General features: G+C 37.4%; 1 protein-coding gene across 3 annotated transcripts; it reads right to left on the reverse strand.

Moving 5' to 3' along the window:
- Positions 1 to 985: 985 nt before the first annotated feature.
- Positions 986 to 24,332, reverse strand: FERRY3 (FERRY endosomal RAB5 effector complex subunit 3). Of its 3 annotated transcripts, XM_075714243.1 has the most exons (14): positions 24,306 to 24,332; positions 22,544 to 22,738; positions 22,124 to 22,269; positions 20,536 to 20,717; positions 18,769 to 18,868; positions 18,548 to 18,669; positions 16,465 to 16,571; positions 14,890 to 15,087; positions 11,335 to 11,463; positions 10,151 to 10,219; positions 8,371 to 8,573; positions 3,463 to 3,520; positions 2,184 to 2,251; positions 986 to 1,236 (listed from the first exon to the last, which is right to left on the reverse strand). In XM_075714243.1, the coding sequence occupies exons 2-14, from the start codon at positions 22,719 to 22,721 to the stop codon at positions 1,144 to 1,146; spliced, it is 1,653 nt and encodes a 550-aa protein (XP_075570358.1). In that variant the 5' UTR covers positions 22,722 to 22,738; positions 24,306 to 24,332; the 3' UTR covers positions 986 to 1,143. The 3 variants fall into 3 exon arrangements, with proteins under 3 accessions (XP_075570358.1, XP_075570347.1, XP_075570362.1); XM_075714232.1 differs by lacking the exons at positions 11,335 to 11,463; positions 24,306 to 24,332 and having other exon boundaries at positions 22,544 to 22,730; XM_075714247.1 differs by lacking the exons at positions 18,548 to 18,669; positions 18,769 to 18,868; positions 20,536 to 20,717; positions 22,124 to 22,269; positions 24,306 to 24,332 and having other exon boundaries at positions 22,544 to 22,594.
- Between the last annotated feature and the right edge of the window lie 147 nt (positions 24,333 to 24,479).

Genomic DNA, 24,479 nt, shown 5'->3' on the forward strand with positions numbered 1-24,479 from the left:
CCCCATACTTCCTACATAACGGAACGGTGGACTTCGGAAAGCTACCCGAGACCTTCACCACCCCAGCTGCTTTGCTGTGAGCCCAGCTCTTCTGGCAACCCCAAGAATCCCAGTTTCAGACAGGACTTTCCCTGTGGCCAGTCCCTGCATTGAAGGATCGCTTCCAGCCACTTGGGCCCACAGCTGAGTTCAAAAAGCTTGACTGTTTAAGATGGGGGAAAAGCAGTTCCCAACCTCCCCTCTGCCCCCATCATGGGGAGGCAGGGGGGTGTGGGCTTCTTCTTTTTGACTGAATTCAAGTTGTCCCAAGAAATTTCATAGCTGCATCTTGAGCTGTCTCCCTGATATTTCTGATTAGATTGTTTAGTCATAAAACATTAATAAGGAGCAAACCATACCTATACAACAGAGTCCAGAACTCTGTAGTGTTCCTATTAAGTTGTTTATGTGACAGACTTGTCAACGTGAAAACTTGAAATAAAGCCAAAAGTTAACGTACTAAAAAGAGGAAATAATAGTTAAAAATTCTAATTATTGTCAGAGGTATATTATTTTTATTTTTTTTTTTAAACATTTCCGTGATTTACAAAATGCAGCAGGTTAAATGCTTGTTTCATGTCTTTCATTTTGTAACAGTAAAATGAGGCAGTAATAAATTTTATTTTGTGGTCACTGTGACTCTGGAAAGACAACTGTGACTAATTACGTCGAAGTTATTCTAAGGGGACACCTGACATTGTTCGTATTTTTTTAAATATCACTGACCAAATTCAGAAAATGTTTTTAAAATTCAACAACCTAAAGCCCACCCTATTCCAACCATAAGCCCTTATTCCTACTATGTAAGTATGAGACTCTCCTGTATTTCTGTAGATTACATACAGTAAGTTACATTGAATGTCTTTCAGATAAAGGTGAGGAATTCAACATTAATACTCTGCTGAAACAGAAAGCAAGAGGCAAAGATCAACTGCTAACACTCAAGTACAGACAGCGTCTATCTTTTATTATGACAACATGATTCTTGAAATTGCAACAAATACCATTTCAGGGTCATCATCCCTCAGAAAAGAGACATTCCATTCCAGAATCTCTGTAATCTCATCCTTTGTCAAGAGGATATATCTTACTGCTGCACAAAATTCAGTGCTTAGAGGTCAGAGTCAATGTAGAGGATACTCTGAAGATTTGTGGAAGCATATTACTCAGCTGGTAAAACATTTCCTCAGAAATTGTCTGGAAAAAAAATAGACCAGTAAGCTTTGGCTTTTCACTGTAGTTTGGAAGAATTAAGTCTCTCTCAACTTTTTTTGATGTTTCTTGACATTTAAGAGAATTGCTGTTTTTCAGAAGACCACAAAGCTTGCTTTCAAACTATGTGTTATTATTCTATTTAATTCAATCAAAAGGAAGAGATTGACCTAAAAATACTGTTTGTATATTTATGTGACATATCTGTTTCTAGTAGATTTCCTGTTCCAGTAATTGATTATTTCTGTTTAGCATATGCAGGACAGCGCTGTTTGTTATCTACAGGACTCCTGCTCTCTGACTTCCAGAATTAGGTTCAACTTCACTACTTAGTTTATTCTTGGCTTCCTCTTTGCTCAGCCATTTACTACTTTGTCAAGAAATACATGTTATTTCTTTCCTAATAGAAGCCTGATTTTTATATTACTCCCAGTACCACTTTTTAGAATAGAACATAGTGCTGGCCACCTTTGGAAAACTTCCTGTTTCTGAAGATCAGCTGAAACATTTCAGAATCTTAGTTACAATTAAGTTCAAATACCTAGAGTCATTAATGACTTTGTGGAAGCATGACTGAACTCAGTGCTTATTGTTAGACAGTATGACTAATAAACACCTGAACTTATTTAATGCAAGGTTAGCCCATCTCTTCAGAGCAAATAATAGCAAAAAAGTATCTCTCTCAAAGGTGATGTATTCAGTTTGTAAAAGGTGAACTTCCCAGTTTGAAATTTTAGCATCCTCAGAAGATACTACAGGATATCCAAAAATACAAACCCCTCTTATTCCTGTTTTATAGGCAAAGGACCAAAACCACAGTGATTAATTTAAGCTCACACAAAAAGAGCAGAACAAAGAAATCAAAACTAGATCTGTTGACATTTAACTTCTTGTTCCAACAGTCTGCTACGTTAGATATGAACTTGGTTTACCTGTGGTACCAAGAATTGTACAGTCCGAGAAACTCCTCCATCCCATGAGGCCATTTCCATCATGAAACCTAAAAAAGAGCATTCATACTATATGCATTACGTATGCAGTCTTCCCCATCAATTACACTGTTATCAAGCAGTGAGGGAATTTTCACATACAATCAGGATTTTAACTGCCTTAAACAGGCATGTCGCTAATCGCATTTAAATCAGATGGCCAATCTCCTGGCTGAAATCTGCTTTAACGGGAAAAATCTAATGAGGAGTTATGGAGAAAATCAATATGCCCTTGAAGAGCAGAATAACCAGTCCTACTGTATAGCAGAGTGCTAGCCAGCAGAAGCGAGAGGTTTCTCCAAACATGAGTGTTATGAGTTCCCTCAATGGCTTGCTTTCACTGAGAAACAGTGCTTTCCTTTAGCTCTGATGTGATCACATCCACATGAATGAGTACAAGCCTCTTGCCAAAAGTACACTGACAATCTGGCAGCAACAGAAAGAAACTACCTGGACTTACGTGGAAAAAGCTGAGCACTCCTTTATTGCTCAGGTTACAATACAACATTTTTATGCTAGCATTCCCTTACAAATGAACTACAAGGTCCACAGGAACACACTAGCAGCAAATAAAGATACTCAGAAAAATACTTGTTTAATGAAAGTACCTATGTGGATGATATTTCACTGTGAATTACTGAAGGTCACAATAGGAAGAGGTTCCTTGTGTAGGTGGTAGAAAGAATATTAACACTACTAACATTTTAAATACTCTAAATGACTAGTTCAAGTATTTAAGTGCAACACACAAGAATGCAGTAAATAATACCACTTAGAAAGACAGAAAACCAAGGTGAGTCATGAGAGCTTTCCAGCAAAGAGATGAATTAGTGTATAAACTAGTCTTGGAAAAACGTAGGGAGTCCTCATTGTCTGAGGCAATCAAAATACAAAAGACACTGGAAATGATACTGCGCAGAACCACCAGCTCTTGCCCTCCTTCAGAGATTGCTCAAAGCAGCAGCAAGGGCTTTTTCTTCTACTGTCTATGTTTAAGTTGCAAAGATGCTTTTGAAACATTTTTAGTCTCCATTCTAAGTGTCTGAGACTACTTCCTGGTATGACAGTTAATAACTTTAAAAAGACAATATAAGTGTATGTTTTAACAAATAATAAATTATTGAAAAATGCCTTTTTTGAGGAAAATGTATAGCTTGAGCTAAGGCTGGATGTCACCAAATGCAACACAAAAAAACCCCAGCTGAAGCATTCATTAACATACCTTTGACACACTTGAACACAAGCTCTGCCCTCTTCAAGCACCATGGAATGGTCATTTCCTAAAAATTAATAAACGAAAAGCCTCAATGCCCAATGGATCTAACCAACAAGAGTAGCAGAGAAGTTATTAAAAATAATACATTTTTGCCACAGAACCACATTTTCCCATCAGGTATTCAAGCAGCATTACAGGCCATGAAGAGGGATTCAGTTTTCCCAGAGTATTCTAGGCAGGTGGTATATACCTTATAGGTGACCATAAAAGCACTGCAACTGCTTATTGGTAGGAGAGCCCTTTGTCAGAAAAATCTATAAATCTTTAAGCGGAGATGTTGAATAAAAATATTGTTGACAATCCTATTAATGTAATTGGAAATGGGTCTATTTAATTCCTCTGTGGAGCTTCAGAAAAATGTATAATATCCAGTGGATAACTGTCAGATTTGTGCTTCAGCTAGCCAAAGATAGGCTCCTGACCACATCTTAACAGCAGTAACTGACGATTCCTAGCTATTCTTGATGATTCAGGTTAAGTTTATTGGCATACCCACTGCCTCCAGCAAAAACCTCTAATACTGGAACTGGAAGAAGCCCTTCTCCCCTAAAGATGCATTTATGTTAAGAGTTAGAACAAACAAAATCCATCTTCATCTGATGGAGGAGTTTCAGATATAAACAGATAGCAAATTCTTATCTAAAGTTAAATACCAAGATGGGACATGAAAACCACACTGCTTTATCTTAAGACACAGCTACAAGCACTGGTCCAAATAATTTAAGTAACAGTTTAAATGCTTTATTACATTAAACATTCTTTGGATATACACTACAAAGTGAATTATATCAAGATGAATATTCCTAGTCAAGAGACAGAATGACTGTCACTGTAAACAGTTCTCAGAAAGAAAACCGATCTGTTCTGATGTACACTTCAGCATCAAAATGAGCACTTTCTAGTCTGAATACAGGAATATAGACATGGAAACAAATTTATCATTCTAAGTACCTTTTCAAATTTACACTTTAACATAACTTTCTATTCAGTAAAGCCAGCCTTTATTTTGCAATGCCAAACACTGTGCAATCTGTCATTTTCCAAAGAGCTTAATTTCAGGATTTAAAAAAAGTTATTTGAGAAGCAAGGTTATCTAAGAATGCTAACTGATAACACTGAAACCGTATACTGAACATGGCTGCATTAAACAACTACTGAAAGCCAAAGTTCCTACTTAGGTGGGAGTATCTCCCGGCATCCCCAAATGACTTTTCTGAAAACCTTCTTTCATGATGTAAATCACTGCATCAATAGATGCTGCTTTTAGCGTATACAACACATTAATCAGATAGAAAATGCTGGACAACTTTTAAAATATTTTTTTAATTTCTAAGCTTTCTGGAAGAAATACTTGATCTTTGTTATAATTTATCTGCCTATGTGTGCTTTCTGTCACAAGTAATGTAGGCGTTTATTGTTAGTTTTGATCATTGTTTTGGCTTAGGTAAAACACAAGTGTCTGTTGCTCTGAGGGCAACTCAGGAGTACCTTGCGTAATCAATAAAGGGAACTAAGCCTTAAAAGGACTGATCGAAACAGCAGGATATGACACTATACCTTGGACTATTTCAGAGGAACATAGATGTTAAATCTTGTGGGCACTCAGAGACATAACAAGTTGAATCCAGAATGTCACTGTGTGCAAATTAAGTAACAGTTGTGGAAATGATGAAGGATCGGCTAAGTATCAGTTCAAAACACAGTGCAGGGTATAGAGGAAAAAAAGCAAACAGCCCATCTCCTATAGTGAGTTTTGGTTAACAGCATTCAAGCAAGTAAAAAACGACCTGGGGCTTTTAGTTTTGTTCACTAGCAGAGACTGAACCTCGTTCCTTTTTAGGATGCATTGATTTGTTGCCAAATTAAGATTTCTTCTGCTTATTAAAAAAAAAGAGGCCAACTTCACTGATTAGAAAGATATGCTGCAAACCTTTTTATGCAAACAGATTTGTGACAGACTCACTACACGGGGCTGCTGCTTTTATAAAGCTAAGGGCTTGCGCCTTTGCAGAGCAATGTCATAACCAGGTCATGAAAACACTAAAGTCCATAAATGTCTTTGTGGGACAAAGATTTCAAACAAAATTTCAACGGTTAATTTTAGTAAGTGAAGAATTAGCAAGATGTTTACTCAAAGTATATCTATGCAAATCCTAAACACTGTATGAGCAGCTATACATTTAAAGGCAGAAAACTCAGATGAGAAATATTTGAGGTTAACACACCCACCAATAATCTCTCTATATACATAAGCCATGTTCATAAACATTTGTTACACAGCTTATACTCCCTTTATTTCTACTTTTTTTCCAAAACATTTTTGTCTTAACTTGTGGTAATAGAGACAGCTGCCTGAGATCCCTGAAGAGTCACATTTTTCTCAGTGTTGCTGTGTGGACAGCAGCAATGGCTCCTATGTTGAAACTACCAAGGAAGTGTGCCAGCTCTAATATTTTTAGCGATGCCATGCTATTAGAGTCGTTTCTATATCAGTTTATATTAGATTCAGAACAGTGATCAGACAGTAATGCCTCAGTTATCCTGAATTTGAACTTGTCTGGTTTTGCTTTTCTCAAGTATCAAACCACATTTCTTTCCTTTGTTTAACTTAACCATCAGAACAGAGAAACCTGGTTTTGTTGTTCTCATCACAAGAAAAACCTAAGGAAAACAGAATTCTTAATTTTTTTTCATAGAAAAAAAAATATTAGCTTTATACGAAGGTCCAATAATAATGAAATGTAACGGCTTCATTGAGATCAATATACTCATTACTTCTGTGAGGTTATAAACACCACTCTTCCATCCATAAAAGAAGAAAACCTTTGGGAAAAGCACAGAGAAAACTCATGATGAATGCCTGCCACAGTGAAGCATGCAAACATCTCTGCAGCTGTGCTCCTGGTTAACCACTTTACAAAAATGTTTTTATGTAGGTGGTAAATGGAGATTCAAAACAGGGGCTGCTGAAGGCACCAAGTTCAGGTTAACTTTCAGAAATCTGTTATTATTCACCTTTTCCCTCAACAACAAGTTACATATGTGTGTGTTTCAAATTAGGTCAGCCAGCTACAAAGCACTGTAATAAGCAATGCTGCTAATGCAATTCACACAGTCTGGTTTTGGCTAAACATACACTTATCATACAGGTCACTTTCTGCTTACTCTGTGAAGACTGAAAATTTAATATAAAATGTAAATTGTTTTACCAGGACCTTTTAGGAACCCAGCACTAGACAAGAAGATAATTCTTCAGTTTCACACATCTAAGCAACAACACACTCAAAGCATGCTGAACACTTGGTCTCATGCTTTATTTGTATTTTAAAATACAGATATGCAAATGAAAGCTAAACCTAACAAGGTTTAAAGAAAAAAAAGAAAAATAATATAGTCAGATGGCAACTTGATTAAGGAAAAAGGTCAATAAATGCATGAAATACAGTAACTGGGTCCCATGAGTAACCCAGGCTGCTGTCCTACAAGTTGATTACTTGCATATGTGCCCAAAAATAGGTCTTAATACTAGAAATGAAAAGTTTCAGAAATAATATCGTCTGTTCCTGAAAGTTTACTTTTATGTATGGAAGTATATCCTTCAGAAGCTTCATTATTGGACATATTTAACTTTCGCATTGCTTGCACTTTCGCAATAATAGACCCTGATCTTGCAAAAGGGGACCACTTCTACACTGTGTTCCAATCAGATTCTGTTAAAAAAAAGTCACTGTTAAAGGTAATCCACTGGTGAGCCTTTATCTTGCTATGAGTCAGGCACTTTCAAAGAAGGAAAGGCAGTGTTGAAATTTACAACTGAAAAATCAAAGGGTTATTTACAGAAAAAACACAACAGACTATAGTCATCCATGCAAGGGTATCAGTAACGGTAGAATTATCTTATTTTTCTCATTTCTTTAAGTTTATCGACTTTTCACCTCCTAAGGAGGTGAGGCATATGATGGCATATAGCCTCCCCACCCCCATTTCTTCTCTGCTAGTATCTTGTGAGCCCGATGTGACAGAGGAAAGTGGTTGTCAATGGTATTAAATTACTACCCACCGTGAAAAGTTACAGTTGAGTAAGAGACAAGCTCTACACATTAGTGTCCCACTGAAGAAGAGAATACAAAAGCTCAGCACAGTAATTAAGCACACTTGTATCTACAAAGAGCCTCAGCAATATGCTGCTTCTTGCCCAGCTGGTATTTGGGGAAGAAACAGGGGGAAGAAATATTTAGAGAAGAAACAGGGACAGAAACTAAGGATGCAAGTGGTAGCGAAGAAGGCAACAGTTCAGAGCAAAGGTGAAATTGTTTGCTGCTGCGTAGGGCTGAGGTGGTGTTTAGGGATACAGAACTTCAAGCCAAGCTTTGCTAGTTCTGCTGCTCATAAAACAGTTTTAATGCTTTCTAACTAGCAACAATTAAAACCAGTGATCTGGTATCACTATTGCATCAGTGACTCTGAAGGTATCATTTCTAAGCAAGAGCTGTTGCCAGAAGACTTCCAGGCATGTAGTCCCATCTTTCATTAATACTTGTGCAACTGTGCAATGAGCTGGATCAAGGAAGTGAAGTGTCCAAAATGCGGGGTGGGAATAAAAAAACAAAGTAATTCAGTTAGCTGAAATGTTCTTAACTGGTTCAGTTCCTTAATTTGGGTCACCATATAGACATGAGTGCCAGCACAATAATGTGGCAGGAGCCAGTGCAATGATGTGGCAGGAGCATGTGACTAGGATAAACTAGCCAAACTCCCATTTGGCCTAAAGCAGCATGAAACACACCCTTGGCAAAAATCACTTTTGTTGCATCCTACAAGACAAAAACAAACCAAATCTTTACATTTACTTACTTCTGACATATCGTGCACCAATAGGAGAGGAATACTAATGGTAGTAATGTCATGCGTGCAGCAAACTTTGAGAATATTTCTGAGTCCCATGATTGCAGGATCCCGAGCGGTTATGTTGCCAGATCTTACATTATCATCCACACAGAGGTGAAAAGCAACATGAATTTCAGAAAGATTCGAATGGCGTGTGATGTAGAATTCTCCTACAGAATAATATAAACCAAGAATGCAAGATATCATGGTAGTGATCTGTACTGAAATACTGAAATTGTGAGGCAATGTAAGGGTAAGTTAAGACATTTAAGACAAAAGGCAAATACAAATATACAGCAGAGATCAGAACAGATATACAAGGAGATAAAAAAAAAAGTTAGAAACCAACTGATCTAAAATCTCTTGGAATATCACTGTTTTACATTCATCCTACACTCACTTCCCTGCTTTGATGGGTTTGACTGGCATCACGGACACCTGGTGTAATAAGACATAACAGTGCCAGTACAGGCGGATATGATCTATATATATCACAAAACAGAAAAACAAACACAGAGGAGCTGTAATACTCAAAATATATAATGTAAGCACTGAATTGCAGACAGATGTGGGAGGCGGAAATACCAAAAATGGATGGGTTAAAATAAAGGATGCAAAAAGTCTGTGGAAAAAGATAGGGGGTTATGTAACAACTGAGAGACGTACTGGAAGACAAAGGTATTTGTGATCATTAGAATTTAAAATAATTGACAGTAATGGGAAGACGAGTTACAGAGCTGTTTTCAAAAAATTACCAAGACATCTTGTTGGGGGTATTTTTAGACTTGGTATTCATTTATCAAAGGTAGAGAAAGAGTAAGGGGCAGCGAAATGCATGTCTCTTCATCTTACTTTTCTGCTGGAGATCGAAAGTCTATACTAGAGTCAACAGAAAAGCAGGTATGCAATACCCCTACTGTTTCAGTCAACAGATAAACATGTTTCTTCAAACCTATTTTCACTGGTCATTTAAGTTAAGATACTACCGTTGTACTGGGACAGCTGAAGAACAGGTATGTACTCCTTTCTGATGACTGCTAAGGAGGTAGTAATCCCGGCAATGACCATCTAAGAGTAATGACACACAAGCCACTGCAGCAAGAGTCACCTGAATTTAACCGTTAAGGATGCAAGCTGATTTATAATCCACTTATACCAATAAGATCTAAGACAGTCATGAAAGCTATCTGAAGAAGCCCTCTTATTCACCCATGTGTTATATGGATTTAACTCCTTCCCCCTCCAACTGTGTATTCATCTTCAAATTCCACAGAAGCTTTCCTTACTAAAAATCATAATATATACAGAAGATACTTCCTCTTTGAGAGGAATGGATTTGTACACTCTCAAAGCTAAAAAATACATTCTAAAATGCTTTACTGTATCACAACAGTGACATAATTATAATTATTTTCAAAAATAAAATTAGTTGCTAGTATGTAAGTTTCACCTTTTCCCAAGATGCTCAGAGATCTTTTTTTCACCCTCAAATTTTGAAAAGAAATTTTAGGCATAGAGAAGTTCAGTGATTTGCCCCAAGTCACATGATGCAGTGGCAAAGCTGGGAATAGAAACCAGATGTCCTGACACCCAGTTCTCTGCCTTAGCCACAAGAACATCCTTCTCCTCTGATTGAGGTCAACTCGGGTTTAGTTTATAATTTATGTTCTGACTTTAGAGCTAAAAATGTGCACCTATAAAACACAATTTACTTTAAGAAGAGGGGGGAAAATGCAACAGAACTCACCTGGCAAAATATTTGACTGGTTTCGTTCAATATTCTTTAATTTATCTTCATTTCCACTACTTCTGTTTTCTGTATATAAATACATAGCACAAATATTAAACATATCATCTATTAATTACACTTTAGCATGAAGTTTGATGCACTGAGATAATATCTGGCTTGATTTTTTGCCATAAAGTTACCATAAAGTCCCCAAAAAGCAGGGGGATGGACAGGAAGAGTTTTTGCTGTCTTCAGTAGACACCGAACTGAATCATATCTCAAATCATTAGCTTTCTTATTTAATAATCTTACGATATCTCTTCATTTGGGCAAAAGAAAACACAATATTCTCAAACATAATACTAAACTTTCCAAATTGCCCCCACAACTACACAGTACCTTGCTATTGCTTTTTAAATAATGTAACTATTTAAAACAAATTTGTTATTAGTATTACAAGAAAAAATGTAAAGAGATTTACATAAATCAGCAGTATAAAACCAGTTTTCAGTATTTTCCTCAAGACTACAGCAATATGCAGGTTCCCAAGAAAACTTGTTTCTCTATGTACTCTTATGAATCTATTCATGTTACTGACGTATTTAAACCACATAAGTAGTTCTCTGCAAGAAAAACAGAGTTTCATGATGTACAAGTACTGCCTTAACACCATGTGGTCAGAAAATTTCACAGCCATTTGTAAATATAACTGCAAAGTAAACCATTCACAAGGATTTGGTCAGCACTAAAAAGTATACACATTCAGTTAATTTATTATTTACTTATAAGGAAGGGAAAAAGTTCGTAACTCCTCTTCTGCAATTTTTAAAGCTTTACATTTAAATAGAAATAAAAAAGTCAAGTCAGATAAAGTCTGTGTTGCTACAGGCAGTTTAAACTGCAGAGGAAAGCACAATGACTCCATATACTTCCCATGCTGTTAAAGTGTGATCAGAACTTAAGGACTTATACTTTTTTTTTTTTGGTAAGGTATGTCTGTTACGGCAGCAAAGACATCATATGAACATGCTTTCTGTGAAGAGAGAATTTCATGGAGACTTCTCCCAGTCTATCGATAAACAAGAACATTCCATTTTATAGATCAGGTAACTGAAGAAGAGTGAAATTAACTTGCCCGTAACAATAAACATTCAGCTGACCACTATTCTATTTCAAGGAAAGTAATTTAGGTTGTCACTGACCGTGATGTCTTTTCGACTTACTGCTACGCTGTGCTCGGGCCTTAAGTACAACCTTCTGGACAATTTCAAGCTGTTCTTGAATTCCAGGAAAATGGAAATCTGTGCATTCTTGGCAAACAGTTGCAAAATCTAGGGGGAAAAAAAAATTAAAATCCACGTCATAAGGCTGTGCTTAGTAACATTACATAATTCTGCTCTACTGCTCAAGCAAGGCCAATTACAAAGGCAACCCCCAAAAACCAGACAAAGCCCTGCTGTACTCCTCTTTAAATTCTAAAAAAAATATATAGGCAGAGACAAAACTTTTTCTTTTGAAAACAATTAATTGCTCGGGGAAAAAAAACCCTTGAGTGCTGTTGCTCTTCAAACAAAACCACCCAGACCAGAAAACTCAAAAATAATGGCACTAATATATGGGCATTAAATGTAATTGTGCTTTAAAAATGATGTCTTATTACTAACAGTCCTTTAATCTGTGATACTTTATTAAAACATACATAATAGATGCTTCCAACAGCAACAACAGCATTCCAGTTTGTTTTGAAGAATGAGAGCTATTAACGAAATTCATCAACAGTGTATCTGGAAAGCTGGAATTACAGTTCTTTCCTTTTAGTTCTCAAAACACAGCTCTGAAAGCTAAAGAAAAGTGTCATCAGCTGAAAAGAGCCACAAGTTTCTTTTCCTGATAAGTAAGTATTATATCAGACTTGGAAATATTATACTGATAATTAGGATCATAACACACTGCCTCTGTGACTGGCATTCCAAGCTCCTTATCCTAATGTCCAGCCGCCTCTCGAATCAAGTCAATGTGAGCCAAAACAAGCTATTAGCAAGGAGCTGGACTATACTAAGCAATTGCTACTTCCCGTTTTGAGGTACCTGCTCCAATTCTCCTTATAGTTCTTAATGTACTCTGATTGCCTATCTGGAGAGCACCATATAGTCCTGTGAACAGGCTGTGACAAGAACAGGGAGGGTAAGAGAGAAAAATCTTAATGTATTTTATCTTTTTACATGAAGTTTCCATCAAATTTTATTTTCAAAAAGGCTTTATTAAATTCTGGTGTCCAAAACCAAGGGAGGAAGAAGCTCATATTCCAAACGATTGTTTTCTGTGTGTATCAACATAAAATAAGGTCACAAGACATTTTTCATTTGTTTCAAATAAAATCTCTTGTATTTCAATTAAAATTAACTTTAATTTTAGTTTATCATTTGCCTGAGTGTGCTATACCTACTCAAAACCCAAGTCACAGCAGCCTTACAAAGTCCTAATATAAGAGACCTGAGCTAGGCAATGCATGAAGTATATAAAGAAACTATTCATCTAGCTTAGAAAAAACAGTCTGAATTAAATGAGCATGTTGAAAGTTCATACATAAGTTCAACTTTCTGTTCAAGGCTGTTTTCTAGAGATGTGTCCAAATCCCATTCAAAGGTATATTTTGCTAGTTGCCACTTACACGTTGTAAGAAATACAGAAAACACTGCAGTCGTGGTTTTCCGTCTTGTAAATACCTCACATACATCCTGAATTTCGAGACAAACGGAACAGTTTTTGGGTAACGGATTTACCAAAGATGCAACATCAAAATATTGCAACAGAACTAACAAAATACACCCAATGAAGCACACTCTTAAGCTTCCTCAGGATAGAACTGAACAAACAAGGTCAACCAAGTTAAGTTGCAAGACTTTGTACGAATGGAGCCCCTCTCCATTTAGTGTTTGCCGAGTGACTGGTATTGTTCAAAACAATGCAAAATGCTTGGAATAAACAGCGTGCTCACATGAAGCTCATTTACTCCAACTACCTTTGAAAATCTCACAGAGGTTTGAGGGAGCTCCTAGCCCATCATGAAATAAAGACTGTTAGGTTTGTATTTTTCCCCAGCTTTTAAAACAGAAGCAGAAAGTTGTTTCTGCACTTTTGTAACTCAGAAATTTAGACTGCACAAGCCACTACCTCTCCATGTAAACAACAGCATCAATGTATTATTTAAAGGTCTTCTATATAGCAGTTTTATGAACCTTGAACCCCCTAGCATATTTATTTCCTAAAGAGCCTTTTAGGAAGGAGAATTGGATCTGGCTAGTGCTCTTGCAACAAACAGCTTTAACAGTTTAAGAGCAAAGTCTCCTCTCAAAGGTGTTTATTACTGCTCTTCTGCCAGAAGCTACCGCTCTCACCACGGAGTGGATTTAAAGAAATGTGCCCAAACCTCAGTTGCTGCCTATAGTGGTTTGGGGTCTCAATACAACCAGACGTTCACTGATGGTTTAAAGTAATACATCTGACTAGGTCAAAGGAGCTGAGACACATTCATTTCTGCAACATTTTTAAAAAAGAATGGTGGTGCAGACAGCTGTGGAACACGCCCACAGTTAAGTTCGCCAAAGTCCCTTTGGAACTCAAAGAAATCAAAATTTATTGAGGATTATACTTTACAGATTATGATACAGTCCCTTATTTTCCCCTCTGCTGTGGCTGCAAGATCTAACTGGTGGCTAGAAGAAGCAATTTTGTATTTAACGGTATTACTTAAATGTCCATCTTCTCTTATCACCTAAGATTTAGTATAAAAACAAATCTTCTCTATTTGTTATTAATTTAAATATTTAAGCAGTAAAAAAAAAAAGTAACTGAAAATGAGTACAAGTATGAAATAATATTGTCAGAATTAAGCAACTTGGAAACCATAAACAGCACAAATACAGCTGCAATTTTTACTGGCATATGTCTCTTTCCTTCTTGCTACAAGCCTGATTCCACACTGTTTTCAGAGGATATCAACCACCAAAGCTTTTTTTTTTTTTACAGCATGCTAGAATAATGACAAGTAATAGTGGCTCCAGTCAAAAAGACATTTCAAGTGTAAATATTTCGGTATTAAACTTCAAGAGGAAGGTGGGAAAGTCAATAATGTGGTTGAGATAAAGCCTCGGTGACCAAAACAGGAACAAACACATTTCATTGGTTAACCTTGATACCAAATACCTCCATCATAGTGTCCAGTTACTCAAAAGACATGCACTTAAAATGTCTACTAATCAAGCTTTCCAGGCGTAGGCAAGTAACATTCCTATTGTTCATTTTAATGCAATTCATAGTGCTGCAGATATCTAAAGTATATCATATTTTTATACATTTACTTATCAATTTGAAATCTTAGTGTATTTCATTTTCACCTTTGCAAATAGGTTTCAGTATGCTAAGCTGACACTGGAGAGTCAGAAGCCCCTACTTGATAATAAGTCAGTCTAAGGCAGGGAAATCAACATTGAAGTGTTCACTTTATCATGTTCCTTACTCAAACACAAACCCTAAGACATGAGAGAGGTAACAGCATTATTAGAGCACAACTCTGTTCCCCATCCTTATCCATATCTCTTTTTGCATTTGTTACCCTTTTGCAATACCATGTCCAAAACATCATGGTCTCCAGTAAATTTTAATTTTACAGGGAATATTTTTTTGTGAGAGCAGACAGCAAGTTTTTAAGTGACATTTGTTTTCATTGACATGACATACCCCATTAGAGGACTCACCTCTTTTGATGCCGCTATATGAACTGATACGGTTATCTACCAATAAAACCAGGCCACAGAGAGAGGTTGAATAGAGAGACATTGCAGTTTGAAGTCTGTGAAGCTTTACTCCACTTCGATGATTACGCTTATGTTTACAGAAATCCAGCATATCGGCTCTCAGTAATCTCAAGTTATGCATGGTCTTCAACTGGGCTCCTGTACGGAATATAAATTATTTTAATACATACAATAAAAGAGGAAACTCAGGATTCTTATTAAAATGCAAGGGATCAAAGTGTTCCCCTGAGTTTTGTGAAAAAAATTTGTAAGGGTGTCATGGTTTAGCCCCTGTCAGCAACCAAGCACCACACAGCCGCTCGCTCACCCTCCCGCCCTGGGTGGGATGGGGGAAGAGAATCAGAAGGCCAAAAGTAAGAAAACTCATGGGTTGACATAAGAACAGTTTAACAATTGAAATAAAATAATAATAATAATAGGAATAATAATATAAATAATAATAATAATAATAAAAACAGTAGTAGTAATAAAAATTGTAATGAAAAGGAGAACTACAAGAGAGAGAAACAAAACCCAGGGGAAAAAAACCCAGGTGATGCAACTGCTCACCACCTGCTGACCAACGCCCAGCCCGTTCCGGAGCAGCGATCGCTGCCCCCCGGGGCCAACTCCCCCCAGTTTATGTACTGAGCATGATGTCATATGGTATGGAATAGCCCTTTGGTCAGTTTGGATCAATTATCCTGGCTGTGCCCCCTCCCAGCTTCTTGTGCACCCAGCAGAGTATGGGAAGTTGAAGAGTCCTTGACTAGCGTAAGTACTACTTAGCAACAGCTAAAACATCAGTGTGTTATCAGCATCATTCTCATACTAAGTCCGAAACACTGCACTATGCCAGCTACTAGGAAGAAATTTAACTCTATCCCAGCTAAAACCAGGACAAAAGGAAATACAATCAATAGCACTCAAATAAAGTTCTTAACCATATATTCAGTTTTACATACATATCAGCAATTTACAAAATAAGAGTAAAAATGCAATATTTTCACATACTGTCACAGAGCAAGGCTTATCTATACCTGAAATGAGCCTTGCTCCCTATTACAAGGCTATGGATGAAATACTAATGCAGTCAAAACAGACAGTGTAAGAAGTCTCTATCGCATAAACAAAAAGTTAAAATTTTAAGCATCTATTTTTCTGTTAATTTATCGTGGGAATTGAATTTAATACCCACATTTTCTTACCAAACATAATAAAAGTTATAATAGAATTTTTAACCACTACATGTTTTGATGTTTGTGTGCTTTTCTACACTAGTCACCTTGCTAGAGCGGATAAAAACTTGCTTCTAGAACGTCTTCCATTAATTACATTTCAGGTGGCTAGATACAGTTTGATACAGTTTATACTGTACTGTACTTCTTTTACATATGTAAAGAACAAATACAAAACAATTACAAACTGTATATATTATATACATTGACAAATACTGTAAATAATACATGGCTTAGATACATTATTTATTACCATCTGTTACTATGTTTGGTTTTGGTGTCAGTTTAGTTTACTTACCCAAGTGAATAGTAAAACTTTCTTCTAACAGCCTTTGCTCTTCATAAATTCTTCCATTTCCTTCTACAGATTCTCTCAGTTGACTGGGCTGAACCTTAATTTCATCACTAAAATAATGAGAAACGTACTGAAAAGTTTATCCTAATTTTTGTTCAAGACCAACAATATTTTCTGAAAGCTATCCCAAGTTTTCTCAGCTAGTCTGTGGAAACCAAGAGACTAAACTTATTTGCATGAACTCCACTCATCTGAGGTTTTACCTTTCCAGCATGCAATACCCCAGGTGCATACCAGCAGGAAGAGTATACTCCACTGTTAGATTTACATTACCTAGCTCATTCATAAAGCTTTCTGAGACTGAGAAATAAAAATAAACCACAATACCTGGTTATAACATAGTAAGAACATAGGAATAAAAGGGGGAGGGGAAAAAAAAAAAAATTCTTCTCAGCCTATTTATAATAGCCAAAACCTTATTTATGAAGTTACTACATAAAACATTTCTTTCTTCCCTACACAAAATGGGAGGTTAAAAAGCCAAATCAACTGCTCCACAGTGTTCAAACTAGCAGGAAATATTGCGGATATCAGTTTTAATTTTTTTTCCTAAATTCAACTGTGTGGTAGTAAGTGATACAATAAATACTGTTTCTGATACATGAAAGAACATTAACATCTCCCCAATTTGCTTCTGCATTAATGGAAAGTTTCTCTTTGTTTTCAAAGTGCCTAATTTTCAAAGGTGTTTTATAAACTTATAAGCAATTCCACTAACTGCAAATGCCTAGTGATGAGGTAGAACTGAGAGATACCATTAATAAATATATATACACACACACATAAGCAACTAGATGCATAAAGAGAGATATATATGTGCGTGTGTGTATATAGATATTTTATGTCTATATATGCAACACACACACACTTTTATCTCTCTCTCTCTCAGCGCTTCTAGTTGCCCTACTATAGACTTCCTGTGCATTACTTTCAAATGCATTAGGCACCTATAGTTTTCAGGACTCAGCACAAGCAGAAAGATCACACTTTCTGCTAGCGTATGAGAGTGCAGTGATTCAAATACTATCACTTCACATCTGTTATAAGGATCCAAGATTATGAAGCCAAAACATCCTCATTTTCTCTCAGAGGTCCTTGCCTCTGGACTTCTAGCATTCCATTTCTTCTAGCTTTCAGTTCTAAGCAACTTCACCTTGGCCTTGTTTTACAGCAATAGAAGGCCAGAACATGCAAAGAGGTTCACAGTGGTAAGTATCAATAGCCTTTGTAATTTCATTATCTTTAAAGCCTCATGGAAATAAATAACAAAACTAACATGAAAATTCTGTGGAAAAATATTTTAGGATTGGGCTTAGAGCTTGGCAAGACTGTCACTACTGCAGTGTTTTACCTGGTCACTAGGTTAGAAAGAGGTCAGCTTGCTTGCGAGCTACGCAATCCTAGGAAATTCTGGGACTAACCTGAGAACTGCAAAAGACTTCCAAAACATAAGTTCACAAACAACAATATCCTGAGGAAAGCAGTGAGAAATCTAAACATACAGCATCACCTTCCAACATATTTCCCCTCCTCTCTCTCTCCCTTCATGTTCCATACACTCGGCTTCCTTATCCCAAAAGGAAACACTTAAGAGAAAGGGATGAAGTATTTCACACATTATGATCCATGCCTGACTCTTCTTATCACTGGCATCCACTTTGTTCAAAGGTGTTGTGCTTCCCATAAATTCCTTACTGCATCCACCTAAATCTACTTAAGTGGTAACAGAAACCCTTGTGCAATAGTGTTAAAGACAGACATTGTAAATAAAGGCAAAATAGAAGGAAACCCCATTCAGCTCAAGTTGTAGTTCAGCACATTAGAACACCTTCTGGTACAGAAACGTTATAACATTATACAATGAAGAAACTCCTAAAAATACAAAGTATTTAATTATGATGGTTTATTTGCCATTGATTTGCTTTGATTTTCCTATTTAAATGGCTAATCTAAAATAAAGATTACATAAAAGCAGGTCCTTCAAACTATTACAGATGGAAGTAAGCATCACAGAGGAATTAAATACCTGACTGAGCTGTTGTTGGGATTCTTTAAGTCCTGATGAAGTTTTATCACCCATTCCTGATATTCCTGCTTCTGGATAGCGGTAGACTGTTTTAATTCATTGGTCCACTTGTTCTCCAAATCCTAACAAGACAACAGTGATAATTTGAGTGGTTTGGATTTTCTTTTTAAGACAATTAATTGCATGATGTATTCTAGTTCACCTGCTGAGACTTAGTTTACCTGCTGAGATTCAAAATGCTGAGCCGCTAATGAATTTACATCTTGGTCTGTTAGCGATTTCCCTAGCTCCTGCATCACCTTATCCATTTCAGCTCCTTGTCTGAAAAAGAAGCAAATGTAGATTTACAACAAGCAACACTTTCAAAAAACTGGCAGAAGAACGCCCATTGGCGTTCATATAGTTACTGATACAATGATCAGCTCTATCAGTCAGATGATCAATGCTCATCACAAGCAGAGATAAAACTGACCACATAGCTGAAAGATAAGGCATGCAGTACTTTGTCCATCTGCTCGTTTTGGAATTGGAATTCATTAAAGTCTGCACTCATAGATATTCAAAAGAAGGTACAACAGTATGTCCAGATACTCTAATACAGCACTTCACTATCTATATCATTAGAAGAGTTTTTGAAATGGACCTACTCAGTCCCTTGCTTTCCTCCCACCCCAACCACAGACGATGCAGACAGGTAAACACCAACACACATATTTTTAATAGTCAGATGAGCTTCCAGCTCAAAGTACATTCAACAAGGGGACCTGGAGTTAAAGGGCTGCCCTGCTATCTATCATCAGTTCATCCAATACCTCATCCCTCCTTAGTCTTCTTAATCCCCAGCTTCACTTAGTCTTTCACGTTCAGCCCCTTCTTCAGCAAGGAATCAATTTACCCTAGCACAAATTTAGCAATGAATATGCACAAAACAAATTTGAGTTGAGGGTCAGGGATTCCAAGTCAGCTCCTGTGTAAACAGAACAACACCTACGCTCATCTGGGATAATCTCAGCTGCCACTGACATACAGAGTTTCTTGACTATGACAAATAGATATGGTAAATTCCACCAGAGTCAATACACAGCTATATCACTCTAGAGCTCTACAACATTACTGCTCTTGGGATTAGTGGTCTTTCTTCTAGATGCATTCTTGAGAAGAGTCAATAAGCAGCAAAAAGTTTTGCTAACACATTACTGGCAACATTTATCCCCAAATTAGAGATATGTAAGATTCTGTCTAGAAGAAACTATATAAACAGATATTCATTGTATACTGTGAGCTTAAACAAACACAACTCAAGAGGAATATTGCCACTTAGAATGCTAAAACACACCTACTTAGAATATTCTGGCATCTCACAAGCTTGCCTAATATTCAGCATCTATACTATATCTGTATTTGTATGCATTCATCTTCCTTAACCTATTTAGTCTCGAAAAGAAAAAGAAAACTCTGCGTTGTATGTGTTCCCTCTTGTGGGCAAAGCAGCCACCTGCAGCTACTCAAGCTTGCTTGGGATCCCACATAGACCTTCCTGAATTTCAAATGCAACAGTTTCTGATTAGTTCAGTTGGTTCAAGTCTTTTGCTCATCTTTTCACCCCATGGAACTTCCAATTTTTCATTTAAATTACATCATAACAAAGGCAAAACATGGTACGTACATATACTTTATTTTCTAGATATCCTAAGCACTTTACATTGCTATACCGCTTACCACGTGGCTAGAACAATGGAAATCAAACCTTATATTACTTTGATGGCCTTTTGTTATTTTCAGTGACTGAAGAGAACATAAGATAGCTGACCCTAACAATATAGGCTAAGTTTTATATGACTTTAAAGAAGGAAACATAAAACTAAAATAGGGCTTACATAGACACATGCAAGTTGACACATGTTGTCCTACGAATTGTATACACCCAGTGGCATGCACTCCTATTTAATAAAATAGAAAAAAAAAAAAAAAAAAAAAAAAAGAAATACCTTTCCCGTAGTTTTTTCAGTTCCACATCTCTTTCACTTATTAATTCTGAGATACTAACAAAATAATTGTGTTCCAGGTTTAACAGCATTTCAGAAGCTGGAGAATGTATCAGATCATGATAAACATCTGCAAAATCTTCATCCCAGCTGGTTTCTTCAGGTTTTGCATATTCTAACGTTGTCTACAAATTATAAGAGATTGTAAAGCATATGGTACCTTTTAGGACATATAAGGATCCCTCATAATGGTGGGGCAAAACCAACTGGGCATGCACACTGTTGCACAACCTTCAACATACATTAATTATCTTTCCTAATTTGAGGTTTCTGTATTCTGGTTTAGGCTTAACATTTTCTCCCTTCTCATACTCCTTCTCTTTCAAAGCAACTAACAGCAGAAACATTAAGGTTTTGACTGCAGTGAGGAATTACCAATTTTCAGCCATCACCAGCTTGAAAAGAACAATAAAATGTGCAACAATACTTGCAACTGATGAATTTTAGATAGGGCCAAAAACACTAGCTGTGCAAACAAAAAACTTCTGCTAGAAAGGATGACTAACCTCTGATGTCACTAGAATTTGATCAACAACACTGATTTATGAAAAGCCGTTTTTACTGAACAAAGAATGGCCCAAAGATGCCAGTTTTGCAAGCTCCTTTATACTGAAACACTCCTTACATTTGCAATCATTCCCCACAGATTCAGCTGACGAATTGAGATTGTATCATTGAAGTGTAGGTTAGAAATGTCAAGAAATTATCTAATCCTAACCCCTGCACTCAGGCTAACCTATTCATAGAAACCACTAGCACAGAAGACTGTAAACTCTTTCAATGTTTTATCACATTCCCATGCTTACCCAATTCAGATTTTTCCTTTGTAAAGGTTATGCTAATTTCATTTGGTTGACGTTCATTAAAGGCGGATGATTTGCTTCCAATTCTCTTTACAACAGACATAGGTTTTGGATGTTTTCATAGCATTCTTCTATATTCCATGATAAGCAAATTGAATTCCTATAAACTTTTCCTCAAATGCCACAGTGTCTGTCACTTTTTTCTCTTCACTAAGACTCCTCCAGTTCTTCTGCATTCCTCTATTTTGAAGATCACATGCAAAACTGGACACATTACTCCAGCTACAACCTCATCATTGCTAAATAATGTAAAATAGTCACATGAACCCAGAAAATGAGCTGAAATGGCTCTCCCAACTATACACTTTCTCTTTGGAATCTTCACTGCTATTATTGAGATCTAGGATGGGAGTACCACTTTACTATCTCTTGCTTTGATTCTAATGCACTATAACCCTTCTGTCTATTTTTGTTTGAATATCACTAGCTATTTACCTCTCAATTTTGTATCTCTTGACTCCACTAAATTCAGGAAAAACCCGACTGATAACTTGTAGGCTGAAGACTTAATGATCGCTTTCAGATAAAAAGAAAAAATTGTAAGAATTGATCAGTAAAAGTGAATTTTGGTGTAATTTTGCATCTTCACAGATGTGATTCTGTCTGTACATGCACACACACTCTCACAAAGCAAGTCCTGAATATTAACTTTTCAGCCTTAATCTTACCTCTTTATAAGCTTTAGCCCAAGTATCTGCCAGCTGGTTTATGTCTACTTTTCCTGATTTCACTGCTTCCAGAGCCATTTCAGCTTCTCTATCATAATCTTTTATAGTTTCCTCCTCTATGAACTTATTAAGAGATTGCTTCAGGTCTATTATAACAAGAAGAGAATGGTCCATCAACAAAACATGTCCGTGGAAGTATCAGTAATCATTTAGGAAACACACAAATTAAGTTTTTCTGAAAAACTTTTACTTAGACACCTTACTTGCTAGTACTGACAGTAATTTTCTTTAATGTTTTGCTGTTTTAAAAACAAATTTAAGACTGCTCTAGTAAATACCCTTCTTTTGGTTTCTCAAAGCAGGTTGTGGGACACTTGTGGACATGGATATATGACACTAGTTTAAGAAATCAATTCTTACCACTTTCTATAAAGCATGGCAGATTGTGCAGAAGCATTAGACGTCCATGCAAATGACTAATATTCTCTTGCACAGGGAATTTGAGAGGCACGGTAAGCACTAAATGTTGATTTCCAGCACTGAATTTGTACACATAGTCTCTCTCCCTAGTACAGGTCTTTCCTTTATTAGGCTTCATCTTCTTGAGTTGATTTCCTGCATTAGAAATGAAAATAACACGAGTTATTCTTGTGAAATCATAAGTAAAAAATGCTAACTAAAACCATGGCTTTGTTGATAACAGCTTCTGGCAAGAAAGCTTAAACCCCTGAATTTCTCAGAGATACTCATTTCAATTTTGACTTCCAAATACATAGGTTGGAACTGAAGCATAAATACCAGTTTCCAAAACACTGAATGGTTCTAAACTGTAATTGAGTGTATCAATACATGAATTTGGGTAATTACTCCTACAAATTACACTGTAAGCTTACTGGCTTCAAGGCAGAAGCAGGACAGAAGCAACCCTCATAAACAGCAAACCTTAACTGAGACACTGTAGCTGCTGCCATGCATGTCTCAAAAATCTGAAATCCTTCACAGTGCATTAGGATTTTATTTCCTCCCTTCTGCAGGTGGTAGACTTGGCAGGGGGAGAGGAAGATTGCCATCATTTTTAGAAAAAGCTCATTTTGTAACCTGCTTTAGGATAGACTGTCATTGTTTTTTACATAATAACATTAAAAATACGCCAAAAGAAAAGCAAGAGAACTGTCTACAGGATGGGAGAACATACCTGTGTCAGTAATTTTTCCCTCTGCTAGGACTCCTCCACTCATTTACATTCCTTTTTTTTTTTTTTTTTCTAACATTCCCTGCAAAGCTGGACACATTACTCCAGCTGAAAACTCCCCAGTGAAACCTCCCTGGTGCTAAAGGTCCAAGGAGAAGAAAAGCAGAAAACGAAAGAAAAAAAAAAAAAAAGTATATTTTCCACAGCAAAATTAATGGGACCAGTTTATAGTTTTTGGTGGGTGGTTTTTGGTTTTTTTTTTTTTGATGAATGTACACGTTGGAAAAGGATTAAATAAATCCGTTAGGAATCGCTTCACGATAGCAACAAAATCCTCAGGGCAACCAAAGCTGATTTACAATTCTGTAATATTTTTAATAATAATAATAAATAATAAAATAATAATAAAAATAATAAATAATAAAATATATATTATATATAAAAATAATAAATAAATAATAAAAATAAATTTTGTAAACAAAGCCCGGAGGCGGCCTGCTGGCCCCTCACGGCCAGGGATTTGAGCGGCACCACTTCAGGAATGCAGAACCGACGAACGCCTTCCTGCTGCTCCCGGACAAACCAAGGTTTAGTGGGGAGGAGAAGGCCGGGACGAGGCGACGGCGGCTGCCCCGACCCCAGGGCAGCTGAGCAGCCGCTCTGCCCCCGCAGAGAGGGCCAAAACCCCCTTCCCAAAAGGGGCGCTGGTGCCCCCAGCTCCAGCACGGGCTCTGGGGTGCCAGACCGACGGCCCACGCCAGGAGAGGCAGCATTAGCTCCCGTTACTGAAAAAGCAGAAGTAAAGCTGGCGGCGGGGGGGGAAAGGCCTGCAGGATCCCGTCCGCCTTCACCGCCCCGGCCCCGGGAAGGCTCCAAAAGCCCGGGGTACCACGCAGCCCCTCAGCTCGGATCGGGCAGCGCCCACAGGGACGGGAGCCGCCTCCCCCGCCGCGAAGGGCAGGAGCGGCATCCTCCTCCCTCTTGGCTCACCTGGGTCCCGGGCGGGCGAGGGGGCGCGGCGGGCGGCGGCGCCGGAGGGGGCTCGGCCGCTGAGGAAGGCGGCGACGCCGGCTGGTTGCCGCCTCCCCACCGGAACCTCCGCGTCCGGAGCCGCAGATTCGGCACCGCCCGCGTCGCGGCGAATGTGCCGGGGCCGACGCTCGC

This window comes from Pelecanus crispus, chromosome 1 (genome assembly GCF_030463565.1).
Source record: "Pelecanus crispus isolate bPelCri1 chromosome 1, bPelCri1.pri, whole genome shotgun sequence".
In the NCBI taxonomy this organism is placed as follows: domain Eukaryota; kingdom Metazoa; phylum Chordata; class Aves; order Pelecaniformes; family Pelecanidae; genus Pelecanus; species Pelecanus crispus.

Coding starts and splice junctions, on each gene's coding strand:
- FERRY3 (XM_075714243.1), bottom strand. CDS start 22,721: ATGAAGCCTAATAAAGGAAAGACCTGTACTAGGGAGAGAGACTATGTG. Junction 18,869..20,535: donor CTGAAAAAACTACGGGAAAG/GTATTTCTTTTT, acceptor CTTCTTTTTCAG/ACAAGGAGCTGAAATGGATA. Junction 2,252..3,462: donor TGTGTTCAAGTGTGTCAAAG/GTATGTTAATGA, acceptor GCTCTTTTTTAG/GTTTCATGATGGAAATGGCC.